At 38.5% G+C, this 15,231-nt stretch overlaps 1 protein-coding gene across 3 annotated transcripts in view; it reads right to left on the bottom strand.

The window, feature by feature from the left end:
- rpgra (retinitis pigmentosa GTPase regulator a) overlaps positions 1 to 15,231 on the bottom strand; it is a 51,979-nt gene that overhangs the window by 16,988 nt on the left and 19,760 nt on the right. The window contains exons 1-5 of one of the 3 annotated variants that reach the window (XM_017706600.2): positions 12,838 to 12,988; positions 8,089 to 8,136; positions 7,467 to 7,658; positions 5,241 to 5,417; positions 3,333 to 3,459 (exon numbers count right to left, since the gene is read on the bottom strand). In XM_017706600.2, coding sequence (XP_017562089.1) covers positions 3,333 to 3,459; positions 5,241 to 5,417; positions 7,467 to 7,658; positions 8,089 to 8,136; positions 12,838 to 12,904 — 611 coding nt within the window. In that variant the 5' untranslated portion in view covers positions 12,905 to 12,988. Of the gene's footprint in view, positions 1 to 3,332; positions 3,460 to 5,240; positions 5,418 to 7,466; positions 7,659 to 7,830; positions 7,854 to 8,088; positions 8,280 to 12,837; positions 13,051 to 15,231 lie in introns of those variants that run through there. The other 2 variants (XM_017706601.2, XM_037539446.1) reach the window with 2 other exon arrangements.

Raw genomic sequence — 15,231 nt, 5'->3', positions numbered from 1 at the left:
TTCAACTGTGCATCAGTCAATTTCAGCTGAGCTTCAGCCCACAGAAGTTCGCAGTGTTTCTGGACATTGTTGACATTTGGCTTCCACTATGTATAGTACAGTCTTAACTTACATTTGTGGATGCAGTGATGTGCAGGGTTATTAACAGTATTTTTTCAAGGTATTCCTGAGCCCATGCTTTGGCATTGTCCTTTGCGCATAAAGATTTTGCCCGATTCCCTGAATCTCTTGATGTTATTATGCACTGTAGGTGGTAAAATACCTAAAATCCTTGCAGTCCCTGTCTAAGGAATGTAATGCAGCAGATAAAAGTGGTTTCAATCTACTATAAAAGACCAAGCCGTTCCCATATGCTATTTTTATTTCCTCAGTTTAAGATGTTTTCTGAACATTTCACAATGTTCCTAGTCTTAAATTGCCACTGTCCCAACTTTTTTGGAATCTGCGGCAGGCATCAATTTCAGAAAGAACACATATTTACCAAAAAAACCTAAAGCTGATAATACATATCTTGTCTTTTTACTGTTTTTGTTTAAATATCGGTCAAAGTAGATTTAGAAATGATTGCGTTCTGTTTTTATTTGCATTGTACATATGTCTCAACATTTTTGGAACTGGATTTGCAATTAGAGCCTACTAATTATAAACCTTTGAAGTTTTACAGTAGTGTCATAACAGAATCACTTTAATCATATTTTTACCTACTTTTTTCTACAACCCCAATTCCAATGAAGTTGGGACGTTGTGTAAAACATAAATAAAAACAGAATACGATGATTTGCAAATCCTTTTCAACCTATATTCAATTGAATACACTACAAAGACAAGATATTTAATGTTCAAATGGATAAACTTTATTGTTTTTTGCAAATATTCACTCATTTTGAAGTTGATGCCTGCAACACATTACAACGAAGTTGGGACAGTGGCATGTTTACCACTGTGTTACATCACCTTTCCTTTTAACAACACTCTAAGCATTTGGGAAATGAGGACACTAATTGTTGAAGCTTTGTAGTTGGAATTCTTTCCCATTCTTGCTTGATGTACAACTTCAGCTGCTCAACAGTCCGGGGTCTCCATTGTTGTATTTTGCGCTTCATATTGCGCCACACATTTTCAATGGGATACAGGTCTGGACTGCAGGCAGGCCAGTCTAGTACCCGCACTCTTTTACTACGAAGCCATGCTGTTGTAACACGTGCAGAATGTGGCTTGGCATTGTCTTGCTGAAATAAGCAGGGATGAAAAAGACATTGCTTGGATGGCAGCATATGTTGCCCCAAAACCTGTATGTACCATTCAGCATTAATGGTGCCTTCACAGATGTGCAAGTTACCCATGCCATGGGCACTAACACACCCCCACACCATCAGAGATGCTGGCTTTTGAACTTTGCACTGATAACAATTCGGGCAGTCCTTTTCCTCTTTGGCCCGGAGGACACGACGTCCATGATTTCCAAAAACAATCTGAAAAGTGGACTCGTCAGACCACAGGACACTTTTCCACTTTGCGTCAGTCCATCTCAGATGAGTTTGGGCCCAGAGAAGCTGGTGGCGTTTCTGGGTGTTGTTGATATATGGCTTTCACTTTGCATGGCAGAGTTTTAACTTGCACTTGTAGATGGAGTGATGAACTGTGTTCACTGACAGTGGTTTTCTGAAGTGTTCCTGAGCCCATGTGGTAATATCCATTACAGAATGATGTCGGTTTCTAATGCAGTGCCGCCTGAGAGATCAAAGGTCATGGGCATTCACTGTTGGTTTTCTGCCTTGCCGCTTACTTGCAGAGATTTCTCCAGATTCTCTGAATCTTTTGATGATATTATGGGCTGTAGATGATGAAATCCCTAAATTCCTTGCAATTGCACGTTGAGAAACGTTGTTCTCAACAATGTTGTTCACAAAGTGGTGAACCTCACCCCACTGATGCTCCCTTTATACTCAATCATGACACTCACTTGTTTCCAATTAACCTGCTCACCTGTGGAATGTTCCAAACAGGTGATTTTTGAGCATTCCTCAACTTTCCCAGTCTTTTGTTGCCCCTGTCACAACTTCTTTGGAACGTGTTGCAGGCATCAACTTCAAAATGAGTGAATATTTGCAAAAACAATAAAGTTTATCCGTTTGAACATTAAATATCTTGTCTTTGTAGTGTATTCAATTGAATACAGATTGAAAAAGATTTGCAAATCATCGTATTCTGTTTTTATTTATGTTTTACACAATGTCCCAACTTCATTGGAATTGGGGTTGTAATTGAAAGCAGTAAACTTTTGAATTGTGACACTTTTGGAAGTTAAACCATGTAGGCCTTAAAAGAATAAGCTACACATTTTTTCCCCCAGTGACTGCAGGCTTCTCTATGCCACACCACACAGATATGGTACCATTATTATTGTGAAATGTAAAATGTGCCCAAGAAATTATACATACATAATTAGGCATTTATTGAAACCGGCATGCCACAGTGGACATGTTGGCGCTTAGAATTGTGATAATAAATTATAACAATGTACCACAAAGTGTCTCATTAGATGAGACAGAACAAAATGCAATTTGTCAAATAATTAAATATAATTTTGTTTTAATTAGCTAACCAATCATCATCAATAATTTTATCAACCAGTTCTTCATCTTTAAAAGAAACAAGCAAAGCTCTTACTGTTTGATTTGTCATCATTATACATGTTTTAGTTTAGTTTAAAAAAAATGTATTCTCATTTGTTGGTCCACTAACTTTGTGTTTGAAGGAATAAGACTGTTTTTAAATTATGAGCATCAGTCCTGCCACAAATGCATTGAAATCCTGAAACAAATGCATTTGGTTGGCTCCTGTCACTCAAAAAACAATGCAGCCTTAGGCACATTTGTCCCTACCTGATGTTCCACTTTTAATGAACTCACCCTACAGGACTAAACTGCTCATGATCCAAAGCACACCACCAATGTGGCATGGATTAGCATGGTTGCTCACTCTTTATGAGGGTAGATGAAATTATTAAGTGTAAAGAAGCAGTTTTACCGCTCAGATCCAACCAAATATCTCAGAGGATACTGCTTTCCATTGCAACAAGACAATGACCTGATACATATTGATAAAGAAAGTATGGAGTTTTTCAGGGCCAAATCATGAAGGCTGGAGGTGAAATTGCTTGAATCAAGCAGAAACAAAAACATTTGCTTTACAGGCCTGGTAGAAGAACATTATAGGCCTGGTAGAAACACCCAGGGTATGCTTATGCCTATCGATCACAAACTTCAGGTGGTCATTGTGAATGTGTGTGTGAGAGACAACGACAAAAAGAGGCTTAAGAAGATACTGACTCTGTGAGTATGCCATCTGCTGTGTCTTTGCCCTCTGGGGTATCCCAGGTCACTTTTGCAGTTAATTTTCCAGGCTCTGCTGTTTTCTCTTTCACACTTGGACATTTAATGCTTGGAGGATCCACATCTGCAAAAAAATGAGTACCTTAGCTCTCTGTTCTACCACAATGTGCTGTTATGCATCAACAAAGGTTTGCTTTAAATTAAAATAAATTAAAATTAAATACAGTTTTCCCAAATTCTAAATGTTAATTAGCCAAGACTCTTCCTGAAGCCAGATAAGCAAGTCTATATGAGTTTACTTAACAACTCAACATAGTATGAAGCAAGTGTGAGACAGTTTAATTACGCAGGTTGTATAATGCTAAACTGGTGGCTATGAGCTTTCTCTACTTGTTAGCTACATAGGCCTTGTAGCTCCAGTGCAACATTAATGAAGCGCAATTAAGACATATACTCCAGCCTAGTACAATGCAGGGCACCTTGTATCAAGGGCTTAAAAAAATAAATTTGTATCTTTAACATGCTAAATTTCTGGCCAATTAATTAGTCAGATAGTGTCCTACTAAATGTTTTTAGTATTAGTATTTTATTAGTATTTTTTCATTCAAGCAACTGAATGGCCAATTGTTTGGGTCATATCATAGCTTAGTGAGAAGAAATGTGGCTGTGCTGTATTTTTTTACCAGCACGTTTTATGTCAATTTTTCCCGGTGCAAGGCGCAGCTTTAAAAAGCTGGAGTTTTGGGGTTCTCTCTCACTCTGAGACTGCTACGATACCTGTCTGTGCTAAATTCCTCAGGTGATCAACTGACAAGTTTAACCTTGTGTTTAGTTCAACTCTCCTCATCATCTGCCACTAACACGGCAATACATTACATCTAGATGAATGTCTTATTATATCAAAGACTTTATTTGATTTATTTACTCTTTATTTACTCTTGCCATTTGTGCTATGTTGCATCTGGTTAAAAGCTGGCTTAACTGGCACTGCTGAAAGAGGAAGTTATTGTAGAATACATATTCAGTGTTCTTAATGGCTGTGTGAAGTGTTTGGAGTTAGGTGAGAGACAAACTGTGGAGTATTTTAGGACTGGTTTGAGAATCAAGGGTTTACATACTGTTTTTGAGCTGGGGTTCAAATGAATGTTTGCAATGTAACAATGAATATCCACTGATACACTGCACACATTAATTGGAACACCACTTAATAGTCACATATTTGTGCATGCAAATTTGATTGGCCACAGAATGGCTTAATGTGACCCTGGTCTTGCCTAACAACAATCATTTGGGGTAAGGAGGAAAATATGATGTTTACCAAACCATTACTTTAAGTTCAACAACAACTTTTTGAATTCACAAAGTCAAAAGTTAAAACATTGCTTTAAGTCAAAATTCACAAAGTTGTAAACACATTGGGGCCACACTTCATTGTTACGGTCCCCTATAGATGATCTACAGATACTCAAATTATTAACAAACTTTCTGGTTGAAGAACATTATAGTTAGGGTTAGGATTAGCAATAAGGTGTAGGTTTTGTGTTTAAGGTTAAGGTTAGATTTAACTGAATCGTTCAGTGTCAATTACAAGTTCTGTTGCATTTAACAGAATTTTTGTTGAGCATTATTTGTACCATCAAAATAACCACACACAAAATAAACACATTTACCACACTGGCAAAATAAAAAAGCAAATTTGCCCACTTTTAATGATGTATGAACTATCATTCATGCAGATTTTTCAGTAGGGAGCCAATAAAATCACAGCATCTTGGGGCTCGAGAGCCAATGGCTGTGCACATAGGCTGAGTTTGAGTTCAAGCAGTGAGTGCACTGCTCCCCCTGCAGACTAAACTAAATCAGAGCCCTTTGTGTGTTTGTGCGTGTTGTGATTGTCTCACTCACCCAGACATACACTCTGGCCCCCGCTCCATGTCTTGCTGCTCTGGCAGAAAACACTGCGGTCTCCACGGAGTGTGTATCCCGGTGAGCAGAAGAACTGGCAGCGAGAATTGAAGTAGAAGCCATCAGAACACTTGTAGCCACCATTTGATGGCATGGCCAGCTTCGGACAGCGCACCTCTGCAAATATAGTGCACTCACTTTAGCCCAGAAAATATCAAAATAGTAACTGCTACTCTTTTGTGTCAACAGACCCAAAATTGTTTGCCATGAGTTTTTTTGGTCTTTATTGCCTAAATCACATTGGTATGGTATGTGAAAGGGTTCAGATCAGCAGGACACATATTTTATATGAGTTGTCTGTTTAAGTTCTTTGTTCAAAAAATCAGTTTTATACAATTTGTCCCTTACTCCAGCAATGTTGTAGATTTTAGTGTTGGTTAACTGCAGCTAATTAAATAATAAAAGAAGGTTTGAATGTGAAATAATCTGAACATAGCAAAGACTTATATCTGCTTGTTTTAGAGTGAAGTTTGTTTTTATGGTTTATTCATATATTTTTAAAACCTCCAGTAGCTCCACTGTTTATGTTAACAATACATTTTCATTAAAATGAGCCGGACTGCCTCCCTCGCCCACGGCTGGCAGCTTTGGGGTGCATCACTAAAACACATGCAGGTTCAGAGGCAAAGAGGGAAAGTATTTACAGAGCTTTAGGCAATTCCTGAGTCTAAACACTGCTTATTACTGTTTTGTCTGAGTGGGGGCATGACACACTTGATTACCACACCACACTGTCTGATTGTATGTCACTCATTCATTTGTATAAAGTTCACCCAGAAGGAGGAAGAGCAGAGAATTTAGGTCAGTTGATGTGTTGATGTGTCAGTTATGTGTATATGTCATCTCTTGCCACATCAAGGCACATCATAACACACTCTGTTTGATGTAAATTGTCAAAAAAAAAAAAAATCAAATGAAAAGGACAAACCATTTTGCATGATGTCACCGTTCAAGTCACATATGCACTGCTGAAAATTTCATCACCCACTAACACCCTTCCACATCCCTGCTTTACTCCAAATGTAGTTGAAAAACCAACAAACAAGCTTTGGACACCAAAAATGTTTTGATTAATCAGTTGCTTTTGGGGTAAAGGGAAAACTCTGCAAAACTGTTTTTTGTCCAAACCACTACATGATGGTTGCAGTCCTTCAGACACCCCTAGATACACACTGGCTTTCAACATGGCAATGTCATAAGATATCACAGTTCCGGCGTCAGTTCATCAAATTTCTGTCCTGCTCGATGTGCCCTGATCAACCTTAAGTGCTAATACTGAGACATGGAAATATCTCTGAACAACATCAGCTCAGTTATGAAGCAGTAGCCCACACAAGCTCACAGAATGGGAAAACTTAGTTCTGAAAGCAGAGTATGTAAAAATTGTGGCAACAGCTTTCTGGGTTAGAATTCTATGGCCCAGCAGCCACACACAAGCTTAAGATCATGTATAATGCCGAATGTTGACTGAAGTGGAGCCAACTGGCCTTTGCAGCAGTAGAAATGCATTCTCTAGTGGAACCCTAACAACCCAATCAAACACCTCTGGAATAAACTGGGAACCTGATTTATAGTCCTACATCAGTACTTCACCTAACTAAAGCTCCTGTGGGTGAAATGAAAGGAACACTCTTTAAAAAAATAGGGATGAAACAATCACTGGGGCAGTAATCCTCATGTCACTGGGGTAGTATCCTCAAGGGTACATTTAAGTACTTTTAATTAGGGTATATAATTGCACAATATTCTATCAAAATCACATTTTCTAAGTAGTATTGACCTCACACATCCTGTCTTATCTCCAGCCTTTTTATTTTCTTGTTCTGTTTTAAAACACTAGGTTATGAAAAGGTACAAATATGTAAAAAAAAATCTTGAAAAAAACATATTTAGGGTACACAGTCGGACCTTAACCCTTTATTTATAGTTATAAAAGTTATACCTTTTTTCTGACAGTGAAGGCACACGTTTTAAATTTTGAGAAAAAAATCCCAGAAGAGCAGAGCCGGTTATCGCAACAAAGTATATGTGAGGTGGTGGTGTTTATAACCTACAGTTTTAGATCAACAAGCATTTACGGATGTGATGTCTAGGTGTCCACATAGTTTTGGGCATGCAGTGAATGTGGACAGGTTGTGTGCTACATTTTGTCTGAGTGAGGCTGACCTCTGCATGTATATTTTCCTGACCACTGTTTACTGGCCATGCACAGGATCTCGCTGCTTCCCTGCAGCTCGTAGCCTCTCTTGCACTGGATCTTGCATCGGGTTGCAAGAACATTCTGGTAACGCTCCCCATGTGGTGTAAGGCAGCTCACATGGCCATGCTTCATCTTGACAGGAGCACACCATGGCACACCTACACAAAAGACAGATTGTAACACATACAGGTACATAGACACACACACACACACACATGCACGCACACACACACTCATGTATACCTTCCCTGAGGTCTGACATACACTGAAAGAGAAGAACCACACCAACATTGACATTTGCAAAAGCAACAGAAAGTTTTATACACTTACCTTGATTAGTGATTACTGTTAGCCTTCAGAGTGGCCATGGATAAAAGCAAAGCAAGAGAGCAATGAGAACAGTGGAACAGCCATAGAAGGGGTAAGAGGAATGAGAAAGAGAGCTAAATAAAAGGCAGCGGTATCACGAACATAGCGACATGGGCTGATACCTGGCCCCACCATGTTTCGCAGCCCCTTAGCAGTACGGTCATGAGTGTGTTTTAGAGATGTATACATAGAAGCGTGTATGTGTGTGTTTGTGTTTACCTGTGTATCGTACATCCTCATCATCGGTGTAGGGCCAGTACCCCGACCCTGAAAACAGAGTGATAGAGAGCCAGGGACAGTCTGAATTGCCACAGAATCACGAGATCCTAGAAGCCCACACAGAATGTGAATCTCTGATTCTGGCACTGTGGACAATTTCTTTAAAGCCTCAATCGGGAATCGCTGCAGCCGGCAGACATTTACTTGTTTTCATGTTGCAGGAATGAAGGATGACTAACCACAACAAAGCAACAAAACAAAAACTATTAAAACACACAGTGTTCAGCATATGACATGCATATGCTTCAAGCGATTGCCAATCTTTGTGGAAACAGGCATGAATGCCTGATTTAACTTTGGAAATATTTGACAACCCCTTGGTGTTGAAAAGGCACTTAAGTATTAATTTGCCATGGTTCCTACAAAGAGTGGAACTGTCAAATGCAGTTTTCCCTACACTGATATTCTAAAGTCACTCAATTATGGCACAGTAATGTGTCACTGCTATAAGGACCATCAGGAAATAAGAAGCTATCGATTAGAACAGATGTGGAGAACTGGGCAAGGTTCAGTCTGCAAGCCCTGCTGGCACTTCCAAACATCTCAGAGAAAAAGGCTTGTACATGTTGACGGAAAGTTAGAAGTTCTCCATTACTGTCAACATGTAATTTTCTCTTTCATTTGCACAGTTCAGCATAAACATAAATGTTGTCCAACAGAAACAGATTTCTGTAAAGGATTCCATTTAATTCAGTTGTGCATACTTACTGTAGGATGAAAACATATAATCCTGACCCAAAGCCATTCCACTGAAAATAAACTATGTTACCCATGACTTGTTCCTGGCTCTTCACTCCAGTGACTATTCTCAGACTGTTCTACCCACCAGTTAAACTGTTTGTGCTATGAAAGCATCTCTTTTTCACAGATGGTGAGATGGTAGATCAAATTAAACAGTTTTTCCGATAAAGAAATAAAAGACTCAGAAGTTTGTTTTTCTCTCTCTCTCACACACAATGTTATTCATATTTTTTTATGAATTTAATGTTAATAAATTTAGAAGATATTTATTATTTATTTAAGCCAGTTGCTAAACTGTAAAGGGTTTGAAGTGTGCTTTTCTGTTTACACTGAGAATAAGATAAAATTATGAGCATGTGCCAGCCAAGGGTGTCACTAAATAGCAATGTTTCATGCAAAAATGGTAAATTGGCTTTGTAATTTCACTTTTTATTATCAGATAGCACTGCTAGCACCGCTAGGAATTTCCACTGGCACTCCAAAGGGATTCCCTGTTTTGTGCTATGCTATCAAGTTAGCAGTGGTGTTTATTCATGTTTTATGGCTTTTTAATCCAAGCTCCATCTTAAACATGGGCATTTAAAACTTATACTAGGCATTTAGGTAACATATTCATAAATTGGTAAATCATTCTAGAATATAAGAGCAATATTATTATTTTTTTATTCAAATGAGCTTTTACCCTTCTCAGTTTCAATTACATACTGCAAAAACTGAAAAGAGCTCTCCCAATGTGCTGAGCGTGTGACAGTGATGGAATATATATCACATGTGATGTGATGGAATATTTCATTCTAAACTCTCTGCCACACTCCTTGTTATCAATGTTAAAAGTTATATCATCAGTTTATATAGCATATAGCAATAAATGACTTTTTCATGAATACAGTTAATATTTTAGTAAAAAAAAATTCCTATTTCATATTTCGTGTGAAGGAGTGGACAGGTTTATAAGCTGTCATGCTATAAATAATTAATGTTGATTTAAAGCAAAAGTAGCATTTCAAGAGACTCTCTTATGGTCTGTAGTTTATAAGTTTTGTATAAACTATATACATTATTTAATACAATAACACTATACACCATATGGTACAATACAATAAAACTACATTATATATTACAAAATCTGCTACCGATAGAATTTCATTACTCTGCTAGCTTGTTAATAACCAAACTAAAGCCCACATAGAACATACACAAACAACAAAAAGAAAGACAATAATATTTCAGTTTTAAATCAAAGCTAAGGGCCACACAAAGCAATTATTTACAAAATTTAAGGATGTTATCTTCAGACTTAAAGTTACAAAGTTTGCATGTCTAGTCAATTATGAAGATGAGGCTAACCCAGCCAAGGGAGCAAGTACTCCACTGAAAAATCCACTGCTCCCTGTCCCTGTCCTAATGTAGGTTTTATGATGCTTTTCATTCAGTGAGAGTCTAACTTAACACAAAGTGCTCATCTCAGAGTCTATCCAGCCCCTAATGGTTAAATGCATAAACACATACACAGAAGACACAGACAACAGAAAAAATATGTAGGAAAAAAGAGGAAATTCCTAATAAATTCTAAGGCTATATTGTGAAGTTTTATCAGAATTATTCAGACTGTAACACAGATGTAAATGTTGCAAAACGCTCCAATAAAGTTTCATTCAGCTGGACTTTTGAGTTGGATCAATTGATTCACTGAAAAGAACTGATCAAAAGAAAGATTCATTCACAGATCAGACATTATGTACATACTTTTATTGTTAATTGTTGTTTTTATTAATAATTTATCGCTCCTGAGTTTATTATGCCTTTGTAATGTTTTGTTTTTATTTATTATTTTTATTCATATTTAGCTACTTATAGCCCCCAGACCCAGAAGCATAAACAGTTTAAAAATTGTGTTTGTGTGTGTGTGTGTAGCCCCCCCTTGTAAATTTCCATGTGTATTGTTAAGTGGCAGTTTATGCCAAAGTGTGTGCATGCTTGAGTGTGTACTCCATGATCCTTTTGGCAGATGAGTTTTCCTGTTTCATTCTGTTGAGCTCAGCAGAATGCTGTGTAACTCTGTCCTCCTGTTTCTCTCTCTCTCTCTCTCTCTCTCTCTCTCTCTCTCTCACACAAACACACACACACACACACACACACACACACACACACACACACACACACACACACACACACACACACACACAGGAGTTTTCCACTCACAGTAGGCTTTGCTGGATCAGTAGTTTGGGTTTCTATGGTAATCTCTTTGGCATGATGGGACACTGAGATTTTATCCAAGTTCAGCGCAGTGCAGAACATTTCAAGAATATTTCAACAGCTTAAGTAGGCAACCACCTACGCCTGCTTTATTGTTGCTACATTCAGCGTTTGTCATAAAATATGGTATACACAATAGTACAATCCTGAAGCTGTACATATATTGCTGCCAGCTCTTATTAATGCAGTATAGAACCCAGAACAAGACTGTAATTTTTTGCTGTACTCTTACCCACATGCACATTCATAAGCACACATACATATCCAATATCAAGAACATGTAAATCTAACTCTGACCCTCTGAACAGGTGGTTTAAGCTGCAACCTGTGAGATAGGACTGCTTGATTATGGCAAAAATAATGATCACAATACTGGTCAATATGGAGATCATGATTATTTAACATGATTAGTCATTGGCTTTGAAAACATGCATTTATTGAACTAAAAGAAATTTTCAACAGATTGAACTTCAGATGATTGTTGTATTGCCTTATGATGCAGACACTACCTTGTAACAAATCTTGCACAGTATTTGTTGTTGTTCCTTGTTGTTCCAAAATGTTTCCAAACACCTGAACTGGTTTTACCTTTTTTGTTGACCAAATGCTCTCTTTCTGCAATTTTGGCTTGAGCTGAATTAAACATGCTTCAGCCTGGCTGAGAGTGAGTTTTGGCTTTTAGGGAGGAGCGAAAACAAACCACTGTAAAGGAGAGTGCTGGATTTGTAACACAACACAAAATGAATTAATTAGTTAATCAACACTTTAGGATATCGGACATGCAAGTTCAAATGAGTGGAATTCGGCAGTTTGTCCAAACGACACTTTTTACACAAACCTAGTAGTCCTCCTTTAGATATCCTTGGACTAAAGCCCATATTCCTGCTCTAAGTGCATACTCAAGAGAACCACTTTGTATTTCATATAAATATGTCTTGCTCAAAAATGAGTCAGTTGTACTCTGAAGCATAAACATGCAAATACTTTCAATCTGCTTATTTTTTCCCAAGCCCAACAAATGGCAGTGATTCCAGCAAGCACCACTCTTCTGATCCAACTCCAAATGTTCATTATTTGTCTCCTGAACTTCTTAGTCACCAACTATTTGCACACAACTGCATTCTGGTAGACACTACTGAAAGTGAGAGATGGAATCAACAGCAAATCAGATCAGGTGTTGAACCAACGGTGCTCTAGGCTCAAATCTGTAAACTGTATTTACAGTGATGTAGTGACCTAAACAGCTCATCCTTCAGTGAACAGAGCGATTATTCACAGAACATGAAGTAGACTAGCAGCAATGACTCACTCACTGGATGAATGAGTACAGTGTCCTTTTTCCACTTCCTGATATTAGTTGGCGGTTGAATCAGGGGTGCAGTGTTGATTCTCCCCCTCACCCCCCTCCTCCCTTCCAGCCCCCAAAACCGTCCACGTATACACACCGGCTTATAAACCTAAATCTATTCTAGCTCCCACAAGGCACAGGGCTGAAAGTGCAGTCTCTTTCCCGCATTGACACACACTACCTCAGTTGCAACTCCAGCTTCAACTTAAAACCGTCTGAGAAGTCCTGGACGCTGGTGGGCCTGCAAAGGAGGGGGGCGGGTGTCCTGTTCTATATCTGAGCGCAGAAATAAACGCGGACACACACGTAGTGGAGGCGAAAGGCAGGCGTACTTGTCTTACCGTCGTACGCGAAGCAGTGGCAAAGCTGTAGTGCCAGCAGGAGATACAAGCACAGCCAGGTATCCATCTTAAAGTGTGCGGGAGTGCGGGAATCCCTCCGGCAAATTCCTGCTCCAGCAAAGCCCGCCTTCCTCCGCCCAGAAACACGAGAGCCCGCTCAGCGTAGATAGTTAGGTATGGCAAATCAAGGGAGTGAGAGTTCAGCCGGATTTGCTAGAGGTGGGTGTAAAAATGCAGGACATCGTGATGCATCGTAATCGATTTAGGTCTAAATGTTATACTCAATTGTAATCAATTATAATGATATCATTCTGAGCAAAAAGGGTTCGCTATAGTAACAGTAAGGGTTGTGGGCTTGTAACAATGGTGGAACCTTTTGATGCTATATAGAACCCTTTTCAAAAAGATTCTATGCAGAACTATCCGCAGCACATTCCCAGCCCGAAGAACCCTTTCATGATGCAAAGAACGCTACAATCATGCAAAGCGTTTCTTGAGTGTTCATGATTCTATTCAGAACCTTTTTCTTGAATAAAGAACCCTTGGAGAAACATCTTTACAAGAGTGTACAAAGTGTGCGCTTATTATTATATAATCAAATTCTAAATGGCCTCACTATCCGGGAAATCCATGCACTGTCAAATAATTTCTTTGCATTTCTCAAAAATTGCTCTGAAGTACATTACAGTTACACTACTTCACTCTTTTTCCAAATATACACTATTAAAAACTAAAGTCAGCTCAATTTAATATTGTAATGTGACCGACTACATTGCTTTTCTTGTATTAATGTAACCTGAGGACACCAGAGTTTATCCAAATCAAACTTAGTCAAGTCAAAAGTTCTCCTAACTTTTGAGACTATGATTTTGAGATTTCCCACTGACAGGGACTCTTTCCATCAGACAACTCCATCATGCATTTCCTCCTCTACTTATGGATGTTTACAGCATTGCTGGTTGTTTAAACTCAGTCTCCTGTTGGGGTGATGACCTAGTCCATTGTACTGCTTGGGAACACCCAAATTGGTTCAGATCTCTGTGTCCATGAATGTTTAATACACTGCAGCAAATATTTGCTGGTTTCATTTTTGGAAATGGGTATGATCACATGTGGTGCAACTCTCTAATAATTCATCCCACCATACGGAGTTCAAAGCCCAGTGATGTCACAGCATTTCATATTTGGAAGCCCAAGAGAAGAAAATGTTTGATGGTATTGTGTGACAGAAAGAGTGTCTCTAATGAATAGCTCCAGTGCTCTAAATGTGCACCCACAGCATCACACTCAGTTTTGCTACAGAAAACACCATAATGGTTAAAACAAAACAAACAAACAAAAAAAAAAACGTGTAATGTACTATCGATGAAAAAATAAAAGCTAATTAACAGAACTATCAAAACTGCAAAGAATTCTGGGAGGCTCCACCGTCATCACTACAATATTCAGAGGGACACTGCTAAAGACTGTACAAAGTATTTGCCATTTTCCTAATATGCACTGCAAATAACAGCCTCCCTTTCCACCCTCAGTGTATAGTCTACAGGAAACTGGTATATCACTGTCAAAGTCTATAATCAAGAGATGGCTTCGTGAATATAAATACAGAGGGTTTACATCAAGATATAAATTGGTCGTAACTCAAGAGCAGAAAGGCTAGATTAGGCATTGCAAGAAAAGATCTCAAAAGGCCTGCCCAGTTCTGGAACAAGACACTTTAGACAGATGAAATCAAGATTAACTTGTACCAGAATGATGAGAAGAATGACATGGAGAAGGAAAGATGGAAAGAGCTCATGATACAAAGCATAGCATTATATCATTTGTCAAACATAGTGGAAGATGTGTTAAAGCATGGGCATGTATAGCTGCCAATGGAACTGGGTCACTGATATTTACTGATGATGTGACTGTTGATAGAAGTAGCAGGATGAATTCTTAAGTGTATAGAGCTACACCTCTGCTTAAATTCAGTCAAATGAATGGATAATGACCAAAAAACATAACGCAAAAGCAACCCAGGAATTGGAAGTGGAAATGGAAGGTTCTTAAATGGCTGAGTCAGTTACCTGACCTTAACCCAACTGAGCATGCGTTTCACTTATAGAAGACCCACAAATAAGCAAAAAGTGAAGGCGGCTGCAGTAAAGCCTGGCAAAGCATCTCAAGGCAGGACAATAGCATTTCGTGAGGTCCATGGGTTCTAGATTTCATACAGTCATTGACTGAAAAAAATAGCTGTAATTCCTAAATAGTTAGTGCATTATTTTTGTTAACCCCCTGAATTTAAGCAGAAAGTCTACAAGTCAGTGACATCTTGACTCTTTCATTTTAAATCCAGTATGTTGGTTCACAGAGGAAAAAAAAAATCACTGTCAAAATAGTAATATACCT

Source organism: Pygocentrus nattereri, chromosome 6, assembly GCF_015220715.1.
Source record: "Pygocentrus nattereri isolate fPygNat1 chromosome 6, fPygNat1.pri, whole genome shotgun sequence".
Lineage (NCBI taxonomy): Eukaryota > Metazoa > Chordata > Actinopteri > Characiformes > Serrasalmidae > Pygocentrus > Pygocentrus nattereri.
The sequence above is the reverse complement of the archived record's forward strand: the minus strand, read 5'-3'. Positions and strand labels throughout refer to the sequence as shown.